This window comes from Panthera uncia, chromosome B4 (genome assembly GCF_023721935.1).
Source record: "Panthera uncia isolate 11264 chromosome B4, Puncia_PCG_1.0, whole genome shotgun sequence".
Lineage (NCBI taxonomy): Eukaryota > Metazoa > Chordata > Mammalia > Carnivora > Felidae > Panthera > Panthera uncia.
Window position 1 is genome coordinate 15,236,650 of NC_064809.1, and position 22,359 is coordinate 15,259,008.

Genomic DNA, 22,359 nt, shown 5'->3' on the forward strand with positions numbered 1-22,359 from the left:
AAAAATAAATAAAACATTAAAAAAAAAAAGTTAAAAAAAAAAAAAAAGAGATAGGAAATCTGAACAGACCAAGAGCTAGTTACAAAACTGTATTGGTCATCAAAAAACTCCCCAAAACCAAAGTCCAGGATCAAACAACTTCACAGGTAAATTTTATCAAACATTGAAAAAAGAGTTAATACCTATCGTTCTCAAACTATTCCAAAAAGCCAAAGAGAAGAAATGCTTGTAAATTCATTTTACAAAGCCAGTATTACCCTAACCAAACCAGACAAAGAAAGACATTACAGCAAAAGAAAATCACGAGCTGATAACCCTGATGAACACAGATCCAAAATCCTCAACAAAATGTTACCAAACCAAATTCAAAACACAGTAAATGGATCATACACCAACGTCAAATGAGATTTAGTCTAGGGATGCAAGGATGGTTCAGTATTTGCAAATTAATTGAGATATACATTAACAAAACAAAGGATAAAAATCCTATCTCAATAGACAAAGAAAAACCATTTATCAAAACTCAACATCTACTTATGATAAAAACTCAACAAAATGGAAATAGAGGGAAAATACCTCAACATAATAAAGACCCATGTATGACAAACCCACAGAAAACATACTCAATGGTGAAAATCTGAAAGCTTTTCTTCTAAAATCAGGAGCAAGACAAGGATGCCTATTCTTGCCACTTTTTTTTAACATAATACTGGAATTTGTAGCCACAGTTCTCATGCAAGAAAAAAATAAAGGAATACAAATTTGGTGAAGAAAAAGTAAAACCGTCACTACTCACAGATGACATAACATAAATAGATAGCCCTAAAGACTACACCAAAAACCTATTACAATAAACTCATTAATGCCGTACAATACAAAATTAATATATACAAATCTGTTGTATTTCTATATACTAAAAAGTATCAGAAAGAAATTTTAAAAACAACCCCATTTATAATTGCATCAAACAAAACACCTAGAAGTAAATTTAATGAAGAAGCTGAAAGACCTGTACTCTGAAAATTGCAAGACAGTGATGAAAACAAATTAACAGAAAGCAGTATCATGCTCATGCCTTGATGAATATTGTTAAAATGTCCATTCTGCCCGAAGTACCCTTACAGATTCAAGGCAATCCCTATGAAAATAGAATGGCATTTTCTAAAACAAAGAATCCAAAAATTTGTATGGAACCAAAAAAGACTCTGAATAGCCAAAGCAATAGTGAAAAAGAGGAACAGTGGGGAGTTATCGTGCTCCCAGATCTCACACTTATACTACAGGGCTTTAGTGATCAAAACAGTATGGTAGCAGAACAGCAACAGACACAAAGGAACGAACATCAACCGAACGGAAGACCCAGAAATAAACCTATGCTTATATGGTCAAATAATTTACAAAGTAGGACCCAAGAATATACAATGAGAAAGACAGTCTTTTCAATAAATGGTATTGGGAAAAACTGAACAACTACATGCCAAAAAAAATTAAAGTGAAACACTTTCCTGCACTACATAAAAAATACATTCAAAATGGATTAAAGACCTAAATGTAAGAAATGAAACCATAAAACTTCTAAAATAAAACACAGTCAACTTTTGGGCAATAGTCTTATCAGTATTTTTTGGATCTATCTCCTCAGGTAAGGGCCACAAAGGCAAAAATAAACCACTGGGACTACATCAAACTGAAGACTTTTGCAAAAAGAAGGAAGCCATCAGCAAAACAAAAAGACATGCTGCTGAATGGGAGAAGATATTTGCAAATTATAGATCCAATCAGGGGTTAATATCTTAAATATATAAAGAACTCCTACAACTCAATTCCGAAACAAACAATCTGTTTAAAAAATGGACAGAGATCCAAAATAGACCTTTTGCCAAAGACATACAAATGGCAAACAGACACAGGAGAAGATGCTCAACACTGCTGATCATCAAGGAAATGCAAATCAAAACAACAATGAACACCTCACAAGTGTCAGAATGGCTACCATCAAAATGACAAGAACACAAGATGTGTTCCCAGTGTTGGTGGGAATGGAAAACTGATGCAGCTGCTATAGCAAACAGTATGGAGGTATCTCAAAAAATTAAAAATATAAATACCATACGACCCAGCAATTCCAATTCTAGTATTTATCAAAAAAAAAAAACACTAATAAAAACTAAACCACTAATTTGAAAACATATATACACCGTGTTTATTGTAGCTATTTACAATAGCCAAGACTTGAAAGTAACTGAAGTGTCCAACAGATAAATGGGAAAGGAAGATGTGATATATACATACTTGGCTATAAAGAAAATGAAATCATGCCATTTACATCAACATGGATGGACCTAGAGGATATTATGCTAAGGGAAATCACTCCGAGAAGGATAAATACCACACAAGTGCATATATGAAATCTAAAACACAAAACAAATCAATCAACAGAACAGAAACACACTCGTTGTTAATACAGTGAACAAACTGGTGGTTGCCAGAAATGAGATTGGGAGACGGGCAAAATAGCCCATAAAAGAGTAAAAAGAATAAACTTCCAGTTATAAAAATAAGCAAGTCACAGGGTTGTAAAGTACAGCATAAATAATACAGTCAATAAAATTGTAACAGTTTTGAATGGTGACAACTGGTAACTAGACTTATCATGGTGATCATTTTGCAATGTGTATAAGTGTTGAATCACTGTTGTACGCCTGAAACTAACATTGTTATCAACTATACTTCAATCAAAATTAAATTAAAATGCAGAGCTTAAAAAAAAAGATGAGACTCAAAGGCAGAGAAGAACAAATCAACATGGGGCACCTGGGTGGCTCAGCCAGTAAAGCATCCAACTCTTGATTTCAGCTCAGGTTATGATCTCACGGTTTATGGCAACCAGCCCCACATCCGGTGAGTGCAGGGCCTGCTTAAAATTCTCTCTCTCCCCCTCTCTTTCTGCCCCTCCCCAGCTCACGCTTTCTCTCGCTCTTAAAATAAATAAACATTAAAAAAAAAAATCAACACAAAAGAATGCCTTACAAGAAATAGGAAGTAAAGTAGAGATTTCTAAAAAGGAAGAAATAAAGAGATAAATAAGATTTGGGAGAAAATAATACATATGAAAGGCAGGCAAGATTAACAAATACAAAAAAATGCCTAAAGAAGAAAACACAAAACAGATACATACATATATAAAATAATGTGGAAAAAAAATTCCCTGAAATAAGAAGATTTCATCTTCCATAGTGCAAATATAAAGAGCATACCACATACCTGGGAAATAATCTACAAAGTCCCTTACCAAGACATAACTAAAATTACTGGACTTAAAGGAAAAGTAAGAAATCTGCTCAGCATCTCAAATAAGGAACTATGGTTTATATAGGAAATGAGGATATCAGGTTTTGGGGCAGCAGTGGCTTATGCTAGAAAGAAATGATACACATTTGAATATTCCAGGTAAGACACTGTGAGTCTTTATATCCAATAAAACTGACCTTTAAGTAAAGAGGATACAAATACTTCTCTATCATGAACGTGCAAGAAAAAACAAAAACAAAAACAAAAAACAAAAAACAAAAAAAACCAACCCTGGAAAATACTCATTTTAGGGTCCTTCCTGTGAAATTTATCACGGCATGAGGCTCAAGCAATCAACATAGCAAGAGAGACTGACCTGAGGACTGGTGTAAATATATACAGGTAAAAACTATATAAGTATCTGTAGAACAAAGAGTAGATGATAGTTAAACAGGGAGAGAGTATAATAATGGATATATGCCCTAGAAGTTTAGATATGACTCATGTATTGAAAAACAGGGAGACGCACTATAAGAATTATAATAAAGCTGTATCTGGTTTCTAGGCCAGCACATCAAGAACCTGGAAATCGTTATTCTCATCATCACAAGAAAAATGCTGATTAAACAGAATATAAACAACTCGTCTTCAGGGCGCCTGGGTGGCTCAGTCGGTTAAGCGGCCGACTTCGGTTCAGGTCATGATCTCGCAGTCCGTGAGTTCGAGCCCTGCGTCGGGCTCTGTGCTGACAGCTCAGAGCCTGGAGCCTGTTTCAGATTCTGTGTCTCCCTCTCTCTGACCCTCCCTCGTTCATGCTGTGTCTCTCTCTATCTCAAAAAAAAAAATAAACGTTAAAAAAAAAAGATTAAAAAAAAAAAAAAAAAACTCGTCTTCAATCCATAAGAGAAATGAGGTCACAGAGCAAACGACCACACAGAAAACCGCAGAGCCAAGTGATCGAGAATCACAGCTTCCCAGCAGCAGTAACAGCCAGTACTGCCGGCAACTGGTAGCAACACTTCCAGGGTGGCTAATTTCTGGAGACTGAGTCATCAAATCGCTTGAGAGAGAAAAACTCCTAGGGCCCCACCGGGGCCCCACTGCAGGAGCCCCACCGGGTTCTCAGGCTGAAAAATCACTGAGAAACATCCCCCGTTGCTTCTAGCAAGGAAGGGAGTAAATAAAAACCTTGACGGGAGACAGCATTCTGTTTTTCTTAAAAAAGGAGAAACGATGTACCACCCTAACCAACATGGGAGACAGAAATGCCTGAGTCCAGTCTCCTCTCACCCTCCTATCTCACCTAACGAAAGAAAAATGCTGAAAAGCAGTTTGGAAGGTAAAGGCCCAGGAACTCCCTCTCCACACCTCACCAATAGGGCTCCCATACAGTGACAAGGTTATAGCTGAAAAACTACAATGATCAGACACTACTAAGGAGGAGTCTCTAGGGAAACTCAAAGGCAACAGGAAAGACAAAAACAAGGATACTGGAGGAAATTCTAGCCTATGAATCCTGTAGCCATAGCAAACAAACCTTACACTAAAAGCCTTTTTACATCAGTTTTGTTTTCTTAAGACATCATGTCTGGCTTTCATCAAAATTACAAGGCATACTAAAAGGCAAAAAAAAAAAAAAACAAAAAAAAAAAACACCAGTCTAAAGAGACCAGGCAAGCAATAGAATCAGACTCAGATATGACAGAGACTTCAGAATTACCAGAACGGGAATGAATATAAAATAATTCTCATTGATATGTGAAGTGCAAAATTAGCCAGCATGCAAAAACACAAGAACATATGATGTAGGCAGAAGGCGACTCTAAGAAAGAATCAAAAGGAAATGTTAGAAATCAAAACAATGTAACAGGTATGAAAAAGGTCTTTGATGAGTACATCCGTAGACTTGACAGTCATGTGAGCTTGAAAATACGTCAACATAAACTTGACAAACTGAGAAAAAAAGAATGAAAATAATGGAACAGAATATCCAAAAACTAGGTGACAATTCCAAAAGGTGTAATATAAATATAATGGGAATACGAGGGGGGGGAGGGGAGGGGGGACCGCAGGGGTGGTGGTGATAAGGAACATGAAATATCTGAGGTACTAATGGCTGAGAACTTTCCAAAATTAATGATGGACACTAAACCACCAAACCAACATATCCTCTGTAGGTACTTACCCAAAGTTAAGGAGAGGATAATTACCTACAAGGATAATTACCAAAATAACTACACCTAGGCAGACAGTATTCTGCCAAAGACAAAGAGTAAACATTCACAGAACACATGAAAGAGAGAAAAGAAGACAAAACACTACCTGACACGAACAAGAATAAAAACTGCCTTGGCCTTTTCTTTAGAAACCACGCAACGAAGGAGACAGCAGAGTGAAATACTGAAGCGTTGAACAAGCAAGCCCACCAACCTCCAAGTCTACATCCAGCAAAATTGTCCTGGACTTTCTCGCACTAAGAAAAATCGAGAGATTTGTCTTGGAAAAAAAAAAAAAAGTATTAAAAGAAGTTCTTCAGAGAAAATGCTAAAGGTCAGAAACTCAAAACTACGTAAAGAAAGGAAGAGCATTAGACATGTTATATAAAGTTATTATTAAATGGTCACACAGATAACAGTTTATAATTACAGCAACCAACATATTCATTGATTATTGCTTATGGATACGTACAATGAATGACAGCAATGCACTAAGTGACAAGAAATGGGAATGAGGATACTATTCACTAATTCAAAAAGATCTATGCGCTCCTATGTTTATTGCAGCATTATTTACAACAGTCAAAATAAGGAAGCAGTCTCAGTGTCCATCAACAGACAAATGGATAAGGAAGACATGGTCTACATATACATACACACCCACATACTCACACGAAATATTACACAGCCCTAAAAAAGGAGTGTGTTATGTCATTTAAGACAAGATAAACAGACTAAAAGGGTATTATGCTCAGTGAAATAAGTCAGACTAGGAAAGACAAATGTCATATGATTCCACTCATAACTGGAATCTAAAAAAATAATAAATAAATGAATAAACAAAAGGCAGAATCAGACCTATAAATACAGAGAACAAACTGATGGTTGCCAGAGGGTAAGGGGGTGGGCAGCGTGGGCAAAATGGTGAAGGGGAGAGGGAGATACATACCAATTAAAAGACAGAGACTGCCAAATAAAAAACAAAATCAATTATATGTTGTCTGAGATAAATAAACCACTTTAAATATGAAGCCACTGATAGTCTAAAAGTAATAGAGCAAGATATACCACACTAACACTTAAAAACAGAAAGGAAAAGCCAGAGTAGGCATATTAACTCCAGACAGACTTCAGAGGAACGAATATTATCAACGATAAAGAGGGGATTACAGAATGATAAGGGGGTCACTGATCCAAGAAGATATAACAATCTTCATCGTGCACGTAAATGACACAGCGTCAAAATAACGTAACGTAAAAGCTAATAGACCTGCAAGGAGAAACAGGCAAATCAACTATGGAAGTTGGAAATTCAACACCCCTCTATCAGTAACTGAAGGTCCAACGGGCAGAAAAGGACAAACTAAGCAGCATCGATCAAGCGTACCTAACTGACATTTGTAGAATACTTCCTCAGCAGAAGACATCAACAGGAGAATATACATTCTTCTCAGGCTCACATGGAACATTCACCAAAACAGACCACGTTCCGGATACCGAACACACCTTGACAAACTTAAAATAACAGAAATCATACAAAGTATGCTCTTGGACCCCAATGAGACTGAACTAGGAAATAGTAATGCAAAAAATACCCAGCAAATCCCAATACGTGGAGATTAACAACGTACTTCTACATAATACATGGGTCAAAGAAGAAATCTCAACAGAAACTTAGAATATTTTGAACTAAGTGAAAATGAACTATGACTTAGTAAAATGTGTGGAATCCAGCAAAAGCAGCACTTCCTGCGAAGTTTATAGCATTGATGCCTATATCAGAAAAGAATGATCATCTCAAACGAGTAATCTAAGCTTCCATTTTAGGAAACCAGAAAAAGGAGAACAAAATTAAATCCAAAGCAAACAGAAGAAAAGAGACAATAAATACTAGAGCAGGAATCAAGAAACTGCAAACAGGAAACCGGTAGAGAAAATCCCTGGGACCAAAAGTTGGTACTTTGAAAGATCAATAAAATTGATAAACCTTCAGGCAAGTTAGCTACGAAGAAAAAAAGAGACCCAAATTTTGGAGGCAACCAGAAATAAAAGGAAGGTCATCACTACTGATCATGTTAATGTTAAAAAAGGATAATAAAGGATCATGAAGAACTCTACATCCATAGATGCAATGTAATCCCAATCAAAGATCACGGCAAGTTTATTCTGTGGATGTCAATAAATTAACTTTATAAATGGGTGTCGATAAATTAAACTTTATATGAAAAAGCCAAAGACCCAGAATGGCCAATAAAATACTGGAGAAGAAAAGCAAAGTCAAACTCAGAAAACTGGTACTACCCAACTTCAAAATTTACCATAAAGCCACTGTAATAAAGACAGCATGGTACTAATAAAAGAACAAACAGATCAATGGTCAGAACAGAGCCCAGAAACAGACAGGTACAAATACAGTCAAGCGATCTTTGACAAAGGAGAAAGGCAATTCCGTGGAAAAAAAGGTAATTTGCCAACAAGGGATGCTCAAACAACTAGACAGTCACATTCAAAGAAAAAACAAAAAGAATCTAGACACAGAACTTAACGCCTTTCACAAAAATGAACTCAAGATGTATCACAGACCTAAGTGTAAAATGCAAAACCTTAGAATAAACAACGGAAAAAATCAAATCAAGGTGGCCCTAGATTTGGAAATGACTTCTTATTCGTAACACCAAACACTATCCAAAAGCAAAAAGGTGGTGAGACTTCATTAAAATTTAAAACTTCTCCTTGGTGAAAGAAAATGGTAAGAAAATGAATAGAAAAGCCACAGACTGTGACAAAATTTATGCAAAGTAAGTATGTGGTATAGGATTGCTATCTAATGCACACCGATTTTAAAACGCAACAATAAGAAAACAACCCAACTAAAAAGTGGACCAAGAAACACCCCTCATCAAAGAAGATACACAAATGGCAAATTAGCATGTGAAAACATTGTCCACACCTCACGTGATTAAGGAACCGGAAATTAAAACAAGATACCACTATACACTACTACAATGGTTAAAATCCGGAACACTGACATCACCGCATTCAGGCAAAAACAGAACTTTAATACATCATTTGTGGGAACACAAAATGGTACAGACACTTCTAAAGGCATTTTGTTGGTTTCTTATTAAACTAAATATACTTAATCACCCATGAATGTTTACAGCAGCTTTATTCATAATTGCCCAAATTTTGGAAGCAACCTAGATGCCTTTCTGTAGGTGAATAGATAAGTAAACTGTGGTACATCCAGACAATGGAGCATTATTCAATAATAAAAAGGTATGTGAAAAAACAAATGAATAAAAAAGCAAAAAGCAGGTCAGACCTATAAACACAGAATAAACTGATGGCAGCCAGAGGGAAGGGAAGAGGGAGATAAAGGCTTCCAGTTATAGAATAAGGCATGAGTATAAAAGGTACAGCACAGGGAATATAGTCAGTGATCCTGTGATACAGTGTGGTATCCTGACAGATGAGAAGTACACTTGTAGGGAGCACAGCGTAAGGTATACAGACAATGAATCACTATGTTGTACACCTGAAACTAATGGAACATGGTGTGTCAACTATACTCAAAAAATTTCTAAGTAAAAAAAAAGATAGGCGCTCTCAAGGCAAGAAAAGACACAGAAGAATCTTAAACGCACAACGCTAAGTTAAAGGCGGCTTTCTGTAAAGATTACATACTATATAATTTCAACTATATGACATTCTGGGAAAAACAAAACTACGGAGACGTAAAATTTCAGTGGTTGCCTGGGGTTCGCAGGGAGGTAAGGAAAGAGAGAGGGAAAAATAAGTAGAGCAGAGGGGATATTTAGGGCAGTGAAAGTCTCCTGCACGACACTACGCATTGGTTAAAACCCACAGAGCGTTACAACACAGAGTAAACAGTAAACTGTGGACTACAGTTAACTTATGGACACTGGTCTGTCAATTTTAATAAATTACCACACTTATGCCAGATGCCAATGACAGGGGAAATGGTGGGGGTTTTAATAATAGAAGAAACTGCTTTAAAAAATAAATCCAGTTTAAAAAGAAAAAAGAAAAAAAAAAAAAAGGAAGGGGGAGAGAATGGGGACAGCATACACACAAAGCAACTCTTTTCAGCACTATCAGTGGGGACCCTGGTGTTGACCAAGTAAGTGAGATATTCCAATTCTACCAGTTTGTAGCCCCGAGAATCAGGATGCTCAGTGTAGAAGGAAACAGATGTGGAGAGTGAAGAATAACAGCCTTACGGTCCTACATTTGAATTGGAATTCATTAGTATCTTCTCCTTAAAAACATACTCTTCTTAGCCATGTCCATTAAAAAAGCCTAAAAACCACCAATGACCCAGCAGTAAGAAGTACGCATGGAGCCCACTTTGGGCCTAAAATACTTCCCACTGAGACATACAAACAAAACCAGGGTTTCTCAGAGGACTGGCCGATTCTAGGTCTGGGGCAGGAAGTGACAGACACATCGGGGACGGCTTGGTACCTCACGTGGCAAGGAGGTTGGCGGAGACGGTCTTGCAAACGGAAAGGCCATGTCAAATGGATGGGAGAGCAAAGTAGAAGAGGCTCCCACGGGGCAAAAATGAACAAAAGGTGTTTGAACGAGGACAATGGCTGCACAGCTATGGTGCGCAAGCAGGCAAACACACTCTTTTAAGAAGCAAAAATTCTGATACCTGCTTCTACACTCAGAGCTTCTCATGTAATCGGCCTGGGGTGTGGCCTAAGCATCAGAAACTTTAAAGGTCCCCTAGGGTCTAATCGGCAGCCAAGTTTGCGAGCTAATAGCATAGAAGGTATTGGTCAACAGACAAGGTCCTTCTCAGAGACAGGCTTGAGGTGTGGTGTGAACAAGCCTTCTGGGAAGACGGCCCGGCCGGGTGGGGCCAACACGGTCTGTGAGATCTCATTATGCGTTAACAATGTTTACCCTTTGCCCATCACAGAAGTTTCCAGTATCCTCCCTATTTGGGGAAGTCTTGCCTTCCATTTTTACAAGTATGTAAGAGCACATTCCAGACCCAACAATTCCACTCCTGGGTCCACAACCCACAGAAATGACCGTGTGTGTGTTCACCCAAAGGCATGGGCTCATAGGCTTACAGCAGCACTATGCATAACTACCCTCATCTGGAAATGATCCAAATGCCCATCAACAGCAGAGTGGAGGAATAAATAGGGGCAGAACTCACACAGCGGATCCAAACCCAACTTTACGGCATGAATGACTGTCACATGATGCTAAGCAAGAGAATCAGACACTCAAGAGTGTGCACATATACTCCTCTTTTTAATTTTTTTTTTTTCTTGAGAGAGTATGCGCAGGGGAGGGGCAGAGGGAGAGAGAAAAATCCCCAGCAGGCTCCACGCCCTGCACGAAACCCAACTCAGGGCTCAATATCACAACCATGAGATCCATGACCTGAGCCCAAATCGAGAGTCAGACACTTAAAACCGACTGAGCCACCTAAACACCCATATAATCGTCTTTTATATAACAATGTGCAAAAACAGGCAAAACTATGCCTTCAGGGTCAGGACGGTGTTTATCCTTGAGGGGACAGTGACTGGGAGAAGAAAGGCTTCCGGGCTCTCGATCGTGTTGTTTCTCGGTTTAAGAATGTGTCAGGCTGTACAGTGACACGTGCACTTATCCAAATGGTTGCTTCAAGAGTTTTTTGGAAGTGGATATTTTTTTTAGAGTGTGTGTAAGCAAGGAAGAAGTAGTTTCCTGCTTCCTCGGCCCGATCGGCCTGAGCACGGGCAGGTCGGCATCCCCGAATGCGCTCCTACATCGACACCGAACTGTTAGCCCACAGACGGCAGTACCCTGGCGTCTACGACAGAACCGGACTGCTAGCGGTCGCTCACTGTGCACCTGCTGAATTAGCCGCTCTGTCCTTGTATGTGCATGCGCCCGTCGAAAATGTTAGGGACAGGAGGCAAGACAGCATCAGCTGAGAACGCAGCTTCTGAAGTCTGACGGCCTGGGTTCAAATCCTGGCTCTCTTTCTCATTAGCTGTGTGACTGGAAGTTAACTTAAGTTCTCTGAATCTGCTTCCTCAGCTATAAACTGGATGAGGATGAAGACAACAATCATAATGAAACTGTGGGTTTAAAAGAACTCATCCATAAGGAGAGCTTAGTACAATACCTGGTGCCTGGTAGGCAATGTGTGTTTGAACATTTGTGTGTATCACTATACTATGTATATACGGCATAGTATTTTAATTACGTGATGATTTTTCATCCTTCTAATAAAAAAAATTAAAAGGTACAAATATGTAATAGGTTAAACAGGTACCTTCCTCACGACCTAAAGGCTTAAGTATTTATAGCTCTGAGAAACCAATTTACACCTGAACATTTGCAAAATCATTAGTATACTGAGGCTGCAAAGCACGTCAGCAGTCTCTGGTCTCAGAGGCCAAGATCCCTTCCCAATAACCTGGTGTGATGTGTGCCTTTCAGCCTTTCAATGGGCTCAGTACGGCCTAAAAATTGCAAACTATTCTGAGTCCAGAGAAATTACTAACATATATGCAGAGAAATATATTAAACGAAAAGGTGCTGCATAAAGTACAGGTACATTATAACTAAAGTTACCATTTCATGTAATTCAGGTTTCTTGTAAGAAGCAATATTTCCCCAACACAGTCTCTCCAGCACCATACTTCGTCGTGTTTTAAACTAACGTTCTGTTGGAAGACGGGAGAAATGAATCCATATACAACAGAAAAAGATCTCGCATTTGGTCACTAAATTCAGTTAAGATTTGTAAGTGTTTCAGAAAACCATAGAGGGGGAGGGTCACACTGACCAGATCAAAGAGTAAGTTGCTTCTAGTGGTTTCTTCGACCATTAACGTTCTGCAACAGCATGATAAAACTAAGTTTCCAAGCCGATGGGCTGGCCGAATGCACGTTATTTGCCCAGTGCGGGGTTTTTAAGGAATTCTGAAACTGACGGCCTTGAGGTCAGGTCTGTGGCCCCAGTCGGCCCTGGAAATCATCATTCCTTAACATCTGAGCCAGGCCCTCACTGTACTTCAGGGGTGCAAAAACGTGCCAGTGTTACAGAAGCGTCCGACACACTGCAGCGTGTACCCCACCACCGGGACTTTATAGACCCTACATAACCTTCCGACTCGCCATCTGTAAGATGCTGACAATTACCATGTGCACCACAGGGTGATAGAATGCAAGCGTAACAACCACTCACCCCGACATAAACACGTGTAGATCATTCAGAACCTCTGGTGTAGACGTTATGAGCTGAATTGTGGCCCCTCAAAATTCATACGCTGAACCCTAACCCCCGGTGTCTCAGAATGGGGCTGTATCTGGAGACAAGACCTTTAACGAGGTGATGAAGTCGACACAGGGCTGTTAGGGTGAGCTGTCATCCAAGCTGAGTGGTGTCCTCCTGAGAAGAGGAAAGTGGACACGCACAGAAACACCACACGCGTGTGCGCACAGAGGAGAGACCGTGTGAGGACGCAGTGAGGGAGCCGCCATCTTTAAACCAAGCAGAGAGGACTCAGGAGAAACCAACCCTACTGACACTTTGAGCCTGGACTTTCGGCCTCCACAACTGCGAGGCGTAAATGCCTGTTCCGTAACCCTCTAGTCTAGAGGGTTTTGTATGGAAGCCCTGGCAGACGAATAAAGCAGGGAGTGTTATACTATCATTTGTCTTCCTGGTTTAACCAACACCTCCAATCCAAAGTACTCTTTTACATCGGTAGGCATCACACACGGGTGAAATCCGCCCAAAGGGGGCCCTGCAGATTCCATTTCTCTTGTGTTTCATTGAGAGAAATGCACTGACTGGTCAGCACCTCTCCATTCAGAAGCCCCTGGGTCTCCAATAGGGTTCAGGTCTGCAAGGTAATTATGAAACACGACAATATTAAAGATACTGGGAATCAGAACATAACAAAGGTGAGGTTGCTTTGACTGTGAAGTTCATGGAAGTACCATAAAGGGGGCTATCTCTACCCAAAGGAGGCGGCATGAGGAGAAAGGAAGCAACCGCCTAGGTACACTGGATGACAGAGCAGGAGGTGTAGAATGTCCTGAGGAAAACAGAGGCTCAACAGTGACCTCTGCCGGCCAGACACTTGATCTACATGGGGCAGGAAGTCCCATGAGAAGCCCTGAGGAAAACACAGTCTCAACAGTGACCCCTGCGGGCCAGGCATTTCATCTACATGGACTGTTCCTCAGCCACATCTTTATGCTGAAATTGCTTTAAAGAATAAAAAATAAACCAGGGTGCCCAAACGTGCTATTCAAAGCAAAGGTACTGTAAAGAAATCATCTCTAGCTTTTGCTTGGCAAAACTATAACTACAGGAGTGGATCTCCTATAACTAGATAAAATTTCTTTGAACCAGGTTCCTGTAAATTTATGGAAAGAGGAGACGTGATGCGGCTCTCAATTAGTAACCATATCGATTTTAGCACTGATTAGCACAATTAAGAGCTGGCTGTAATGGCAAAGCAGTGGGTGTTAACAGTTTCTGATGCTAAAAATCCAACTACTGCAGATTGATTACGTAGTTCACAGTTTTCTTAACATAGCAAATATTAATTTATCAATGGACAGTTTAAAGTTTCAGTAAGTAGGAAACTCCCAGAGACTTGGCTTGGATAGCACCCATCCTGAAAAAATGCTAGGAAGTTCAACACACAGTTATTGGGGGATTTGTGGTACTTCACTTAGTCGAAAATGGCCACCATTTTTCCATGCCTGTCATTCTCCATAGACACAAGCACATCACCACCAACATCCTGTGAAATGCCCTGCTGCCTCCCCAACTACCTCCCACGTTGACCAAGGCTCTGAATTTGCCGTGTGAGGCCACGGTTCTTCCTCCTGACCTTGTCACACCAGACATGCCCATCTAACTTCCTGGCAATTCTCAATCGGGTGGGGAATGAGGCACTGGGTGCCCAGACACCATGCAGCAGAGAGATAAGCGGGCGAAGGTCACTGGAGAAGCACCATTACCGAGAATTCTAAAAGCTAAACAGACACTGCTTTGCATTTTTTTTTACACAATCATGGATAAAACAGATTTTCAGATATTAGAAATAGTGAAGATGAAGACTAATACGTGCCATGCTACTGAACTAAAGTGTGTGGCCCCAAAATTCATATATTGAAACCTAATCCCTATCTGTGATGGTATCAGGAGGTGGGGACTTTGGGAGGTGATGAGGTGAAAAGGGTGGAGCCCTCAGGAATGGGATTAGCATCCTTGTAAAAGACACCTGAGAGAAGCTCATTCTCCAGTCACCATGTGGAGGTTCTACGAACCAGGAAGTGAATCCTGGAAGCGAATCCGCCCGCGCCCTGACCTTGGACTTCTAGCCTCCAGAACTATAAGAAATAAATTTCTGTTGCCTGTAAGCCGCCCAATCTAAGGCACTGTTACGACAGCCAAACGGACTCAGACATGATGCACCAGATGGCCCTCTAGGTACTTTACAGATAATGACTCACAGCGAGTCTCTGAGGTAGCTACTTTACCTTCATCATCCCCACTTTATAGATGAGAAACCTGAGGCGCGGAGAAATGACGTGATTTGCCCAAGGTTACACAGCTAGTAACCAAAAAGCTGCTTCCAAAAAATAAGAGGCCGAGGCTGACCGAAGCCGCAACGTCAACTGACTCATTATTAAATGTTCAGTCACACCAAAGGCATCATATTTTTTCTTTCTTTATTTCCTATCTGGATGAGACATTTTCTGTTTTTACACTGTCCTAAAATCAGAACTAGAACACTGAGCAGTTTATAGCATGTTCCTGATGGTTGTAACCAGGCTTCCCTCTGGAGAGTCAGGGAGGGGGCCGGGTAGGGGAGTCCTGGGTCGTGTTCCCTCCCCTGCGCTGTGCTTTCTACCCTAGCCTGCAGAGGCACAGCTCTTAGCAGAGAGCAGTCCTTCTGGGGGAGCTTTCTCCAAGCACTGTGCCAGGTACAGAGGTAAGAGAGGCATGCACACCAGGACCAGAGGAGACATGTAAACCAGGCTGGATGGGATGGTGGGTTAAAAACAGCACCGGGGCGGAGAAGTGGATGGATCGATCATACCGTCTGTCAGCAAGCACTGACAGAGGTACAGGAGGCTGGCTGGGGAGAAGAGGGGAAAGGGCTTCCCAGGCCAGGATACCACAGGGTTAAAAACACAATGGTGGGCGTATCTGTGCAAGTTAGAAAAATAAAAAAGGAAAGGTCTTACTAAGAATTATAGCTAACGTGACATGTCCTCCAGCTCCTTTATCTTTCCTCAAAGACAGCCTATATTGATAAGAAAGTACTAAGCAAGCGGATGACCATGTCCAGGTTTAACAGAGCTTGTGAAACAGCCCTTCCAGAAAACCCATGATTATGTTTGTTGATTATCTAGCATGGTCCTTTAGAAAGACCACTGCCTCGGGGCGCCTGGGTGGCTCAGCGAGTTAAGCATCGACTTTGGCTCAGGTCACGATCTCACGGTCCCTGAGTTCGAGCCCCGAGTCAGGCTCTGTGCTGTCAGCTCAGAGCCCGGAGCCTGATTCTGATTCTGTGTCTCCCTCTCTCTCTGCCCTCACTCTGTCTCTCTCTCAAAAATAAACAAAACATGGGGCGCCTGGGTGGCTCAGTCGGTTAAGCGTCCAACTTCAGCTCAGGTCATGATCTTGCGGTCCGTGGGTTCGAGCCCCACATCGGGCTCTGGGCTGATGGCTCATAGCCTGGAGCCTGCTTCGGATTCTGTGTCTCCCTCTCTCTCTGCCCCTCCCCCGTTCATGCTCTGTCTCTCTCTGTCTCAAAAAATAAATAAACGTTAAAAAAAAAATAAATAAAAAGAACATTAAAAAAAAAAAAGACCACTGCCTTGAAGGTGAGTTATTTTTCTTTATAATTTATCTGAAAGATATTTTAGCCTAACCTGAAAAAAAAAAAAACACCAAAAAACTGATAAAGGTTTGACATCCAGAGGGCAATACACTTGAAGAGATTAAAAAAAAAAAAAAAAAAGTCACAAAAAACTTAAATAAAAGAAATGAAAAAAGTCTCCCTGGCTACTAATGGGATTCTCTGCTCCCACAGAAGCTGATTACAAGGCCCTTCAAAAGCGGCTTTATCATCCAGGTGAGGACAGCTGCACACGCACAGGTCTGCAGCGAAATCTCTTCAATAAAGAGAACAAAATTGCTACCATTACTCTTGGAAGCTTTAAGGAGAATGTGTGTGCAGATTTCATGCCACGGAGGAAAAAAAAAATAAGAAGGAAATAAAATGAGGGAGTAATTTCAAAGAAAGAGCAACCTGAATCTTTAGGAATCCTAGGCCAAAGTGCCAGATGCTTCGGGATCTGTAAAGTTACCACAGAAAACGTCAACATCTGACACAAATGCCTGACCCAGCCTAAGGAGCCCGCTCTCCTTGGTCCAGACTGTCGACTGCGGCTGAACTGGTTACGTCTGAGGCTTATGGGCTCTATCCGGATATTCCTATTAAAGTCAACATTCACTATGTGCTCACGCAGTACCAGGCGCAGTGCTGAGCACTTGACATGCATCAGTGCCCTCGTGGCTAATCCGGTCCTACGAGGTGGGCACTTACATTTCCATGTGATGATGAGGACTCAGAGAGGTTAAGTAGGTTCTCTGAAGTTCCACAGTATGAAGATCTGAACCCAACCTATGCAACTCCAGGGCCCCACTGGTAAGCACTGTATTCTCCAGCTCTGGGGGGGGGGGGGGCTGGCTCCGCCCAGAATCTGGCTGGATGGAAAACAGCAGCATCTGTCTGATGTCTGTCTCTGGCCCATGAAGACTTCCCCATCAAAGCTTTTGGGACCTGAACGCCTGAAAATATTTTTTAAAGACAATTTACCGTCTCAGAGAAAGCAAAGTGCTGCATTTATAAGATACGATTCTCCCACGCAGAAAGACAGACGGTTCACGCGCTTCAAGGAAGTACAAAACCTCCATTCTTAGTTTCAAAACTTATTTCTTATCTTTTGCGAAACTCAACAAAGTAAAGGATAATGAAGGGAAAACTTGAGACACAACGACTATTCCCTACCCATGCAAATGAGTTGTTCCCCGTGGTGAATCTTCATGCTAAGACAGAAAACCTCACGGTTACAGTTAAAATTTTACCAATAAAGAAATAGGGGAATTCTTATGCTACAGTTTAAGTGACCAGGTCAAACATTTTAATATCTAGATTGTTAAAATATACACAGTAAGCATTATGCGTACTACCAATAAATGAGCCCCAGTCAAGAAATGGGCTTCTGGAGGCATCCTGGAACCTTCCAGACTCCAGGAGTCCAGAAGTCAGGCAGTTACAGCAGAGAGGGGCCACTCTGTGGGTCTCCACACACCCCAGAAGCTGGAGGAGGTCAAAATCTCCGAATTTACTCCCCCAACTCCCCGAGACGCAGCCTTGCTCTTCCTTAAGCTACTTCCCTGGGAGAATAAGGATCTTGCTCTGCACCACCTGATATTACACCGGAAACAGCTTTCTCAGGAAGCAAGTGGCTATCTTTTCTTCTTCAGTAAAAGCCAAGGCTTCAAAGAGATAATGCGAGTGAACCGAAATAGCTATGCCACTCTCCCTACTTATAAATATTACATCAAGAAACGTCTTCAAAGCCGAGGGCTAGAAAGCTCCTTGGCCATGATGGGGAGCAGAAAGCCACGGGGCCACAAGTACAGCAGAGAGAGGCCTCCCGCTCACGCTCCCCATCCTCGGTTCCAGCAGAGCCTCCGGCGGTCACCATGACCTAAGCAGAGCCGGGAAGGGGCAGCACAGGCACACATCCAGATGTGCAACTGCCAGTTCAGTCCCGGGGACAGTGGCTCTGTTGCTGCCCCCAAGATGCCATCACCACTTGAGAGAGGCCAACACATCTCAAGAGGCTGAGATGCTAATTAGCACAAAAGCTAAAGCTGAAGGGCAGGCATCTTAGGGTCACCAAATACAAACACTCTAGGACTTCTCGCCCCCGTTCCTTCTGCAGAGATGGTTCAAGAGCACCAGCGCCCATCTGTCCTGGGCACAAACCACGCATTCACAGTAAAGTTGACTCTGCTCTCTCCATGCCTAACAAGGAATCCATCGTCTTTTAGGTCTCCTGGATATCTCCCCTCCTTCTCCAAAGTCACGTCCTGGTCTGGGTCTCATCAACTCTCGGGCCTAATCCGTCAGGCTTTCCGTGATCCATCCAACTTTTCTGAGCACCCACTGTGTCCCCGGCACTACAGAGCAGACAAGTATGATTACCGCACGACAGCGTTGCCCCCACTCTCCAATGTGGAGAGACATCTCCATGAAGAACACATCACAGTCCCGTGTAACAAGAGTCACGAAGCAAGGCATATCCAACTTCACAGAGAAAGGGCGGTGTTTGCTCAACACTGACAGAGAGGGCTTCACAGAGGCTATGACAACTAAGCTGATTCTTGACATATAAGTAAAAAGATGTGGGGGGGAAAGGAGAAGAAGAAAACAATACTTCGAAAGCACAAAGACCTGAAAGAGTGTGCCCTGGTTCGGGACGGGCAATCTATTCAGTGGCTGGGAAAACAAATGTGTGGAAAGGACAGGCACTAAGGTAGGTTTCAGTAGATTCAGAATGGCTCTGCCTGTCACGCCAAAGAACCTGGAGCATTACTGTTGGTAATGAACAACCAGGAGAAGTGTTGAAGGGAGAAGGTCCAACCTTAAGCCACGTTCTGCCTGAAGAAGAGTTTTATTTCACCTATAAATTATTTTTCAGGGCGCCCGGGTGGCTCAGTCCGATGAGCATCTGACTTCGGCTCAGGTCATAATCTCGCAGCTCATGAGTTCGAGCCCCATGTCGGGCTCTGGGCTAACCGCTCGGAGCCTGCAGCCTGGAGCCTGCTTCAGATTCTGTGTCTCCCTGTCTGTACCTCCCCCGCTCATGCTCTCTCTCTCTCTCTCTCAAAAATAAATAATAAACATTAAAAAAATTATAAGGAAATTATTTTTCAAATTTTGGAATTGGTTGTCAACATCTAAAACTTAGGAAATTTCATATAAAAATCTGGATTCTTGGCTTCTTAAAAAACAACTCTGGCAACACTAAATCCGCATCCCCAGGTGGTGACAATTGTTTGGATGTGAGTAGCAGGTGTAGCAGCCGCCCCCTTCAGATGAGATACCTCTTATGAAGTCCATGACCACCTTCACCTGGCCCCAATGGACATGCGACTTTGCAATCTCTGGTTTAGAGAGCTACACAGTAAGGTATGTTGCAGAAAAGCAACACTTGAAAACAAAAGTGGGTAAACAGGCTCAGCAAAACCGGAAGAGGGAAAGTTAGGGAGACATCACAGTAGCACAAGAAGGCGGTAACAAAAGCCTCAACTAAGTAGAATAAAGAGCCAAAAAAGGGTAGAGAGTCAAGAAACGTTTAACATACTCCAGGCATAAGAATAGTGATCACATAACTTTTCTGTGGCAATTGTTCAAGGATCAGAGACTGTATTAGGAGAAAGGAAGCATGATTCAAAAATTATTTTCTTTTTTTAATGTTTATTTTTTTTTATTTTATTTTTTTAAGTTTATTTATTTTTCACAGAGAGATAGAGTGAGAGCGTGAGCTAGGAAGGGGCAGAGAGAGAGAGAGACACAGAATCCGAGGCAGGCTCCAGGCTCCGAGCTGTCTGTCAGCACACAGCCTGACGAAGGACTCGAACTACAAAGGGTGAGATCATGACCTGAGCTGATGTCTGCCGCTTCACTGACCGGAGCCACTCAGGCGCCCCAATGTTTATTTTTTTAAGAGAGAGAGCTTGCGAGCCTGCCCGCAAGCAGGGGAGGGGCAGAGAGAGGGAGAGAGAAATCCCAAGCAGCAAACTCAAGAACTGTAAGATCATGACCTGGACAGAAACCAAGAGTGGGTCTGACGCTTAACTGACTGAGCCACCTAGGCGCCCCTAAAATGATTTTCAATTGAAAATAAAGTGGGTATTAAGTACACTGTGTGGGAAATCCACCCAAATGCAAATGATCAGCATAGACAACAATGAGGTACAGCTACACCTATCTGTGTGATTCTTTCCCTGGACTCTCAGGTTCATCTTCCAATCGGAACGGAGCGTAATTCTGATTGCAAACTTTCTGGGCTAAGCTCTCCACAAGCGAGGTTGACAAGCAGGGAGCGGGATGTAAATCTTTACAACCTCTCATACCGGCCGCCAGCTACTTGGAAAATTTGTAAACCCTCCAGCGGCTCCAAGGGGAAGACCCTGCCCGAGAACTTACACAAGCCGTTGACATCCAGCATGTTGGAGATGCCCCGGTCACTCATGTCCACTTCCGGCTGGTTCTTCTCCCGGCTCTCCTCCACCAACTTTTTCAGAGACTTGGACATGTTCTGTAGCAATGACAACAACAAACACGTGGGCGACGGCCAGGGTGGTGCAGGGAGAGAAAGGGGAGACGCCCCGGGCTGGCACTGTCCAGTTTTCCCCCAGGCTTGGATGGTGGGCAACGGCCGGCAGGGTCCGGGTGCAAGGAGGGGGCGGGGCGGGGCAAGAGCGTGGGAAGCGTCCAGTACTACTCCGGTGGCGCGGAGAGAGGCGAACCCAAGTGCAAACCACACACACTCACCGCGGAAGGCAGCACCTAACAGGTGGGGCGAAAGAACCACAGGTTTCCGCAGGGCGCACTTGAGTGGCAAGAGATGCACTCGTTCAGAGCAAAACGCGGACCGGAACGGGGAACACGCCCTGTCCCGGAGCTCGGCGCAAGCGCACACCCTGCGGCTCGCCGCTCCACGCCCCGCCCGCGCCTGACCCTTTCCAAATTAGGAAAACAGTTTACTAGACGTGGCTCTAGGGTGAAGCTCCGCCCACAAAGGAATGTGTACCCGGGGGCTGACCAATCACGTCCGTCATTTGGCCTGGCGACTCCGCCCCACCCCGAGGTTCGTTCGTCCCCCGGAATGCCTCCGGGTTTGCAATCCGCGCAGACCCGCCTGGGAGCCTGCGCAGTAGTGTTGGCGCAGGCTCGGTTCGTGGGCCGAAGCACTGAGTGCTTTGGGAGGAAGCGGGAAGGTTTGGAGGGGCATTGCGGGGTGAGGGTGTTGTAGCTGGGCTTGGGAGGTGGGGAAGGGAGAAGTTGCCTGTGTACTTCTTCTATAATTGAGGTTCCATTTATCAGCAGTCGCTGCTTCCCGCTGTATCAGGAGCTCAAACGCAAGAACTGCACGGGGTCTGTATTCCCAGCACCCAGCTCGGAGTCCCGGACCTCTGTGTCACGTGAAGGGGAATACACACAGATAAATGACTTCTCTTTTCTTATACTACACTCAAAATTATGACATACTTTAGTTTGCTTTCTATTGAATGATGAGTTTTTTTTTTTCAACGTTTTTAATTTATTTTTGGGACAGAGAGAGACAGAGCATGAACGGGGGAGGGGCAGAGAGAGAGGGAGACACAGAATCGGAAACAGGCTCCAGGCTCCGAGCCATCAGCCCAGAGCCTGACGCGGGGCTCGAACTCACGGACCGCGAGATCGTGACCTGGCTGAAGTCGGACGCTTAACCGACTGCGCCACCCAGGCGCCCCGAATGATGAGTTTTTAAATGGAATTTTCATTGTTGGTTTTTTGTTTTGTGTGTGTGTGTGTGTGTGTGTGTGTGTGTGTTTCACTGGAGTTTCTAACTGCTTTTCTTTTTCTTCCTGTAAGCCTCTTTATCGTATCTCCCGTTGCTTTAAATCCACTCAATTCGGGGCGCCTGGGTGGCTCAGTCGGTTGGGCGGCCGACTTCGGCTCAGGTCATGATCTCACGGTCCGTGAGTTTGAGCCCCG

General features: G+C 42.8%; 1 protein-coding gene across 3 annotated transcripts in view; it reads right to left on the bottom strand.

Annotated features, from left to right (window-relative positions):
• Positions 1–21,269, bottom strand: part of RSU1 (Ras suppressor protein 1) — a 201,964-nt gene extending 180,695 nt beyond the window's left edge. For all 3 annotated transcript variants that reach the window (XM_049626892.1, XM_049626890.1, XM_049626893.1), the window contains exons 1-2: positions 21,154–21,269; positions 20,806–20,917 (exon numbers count right to left, since the gene is read on the bottom strand). In XM_049626892.1, coding sequence (XP_049482849.1) covers positions 20,806–20,914 — 109 coding nt within the window. In that variant the 5' untranslated portion in view covers positions 20,915–20,917; positions 21,154–21,269. The remainder of the gene's footprint in view (positions 1–20,805; positions 20,918–21,153) is intronic.
• Positions 21,270–22,359: the final 1,090 nt, after the last annotated feature.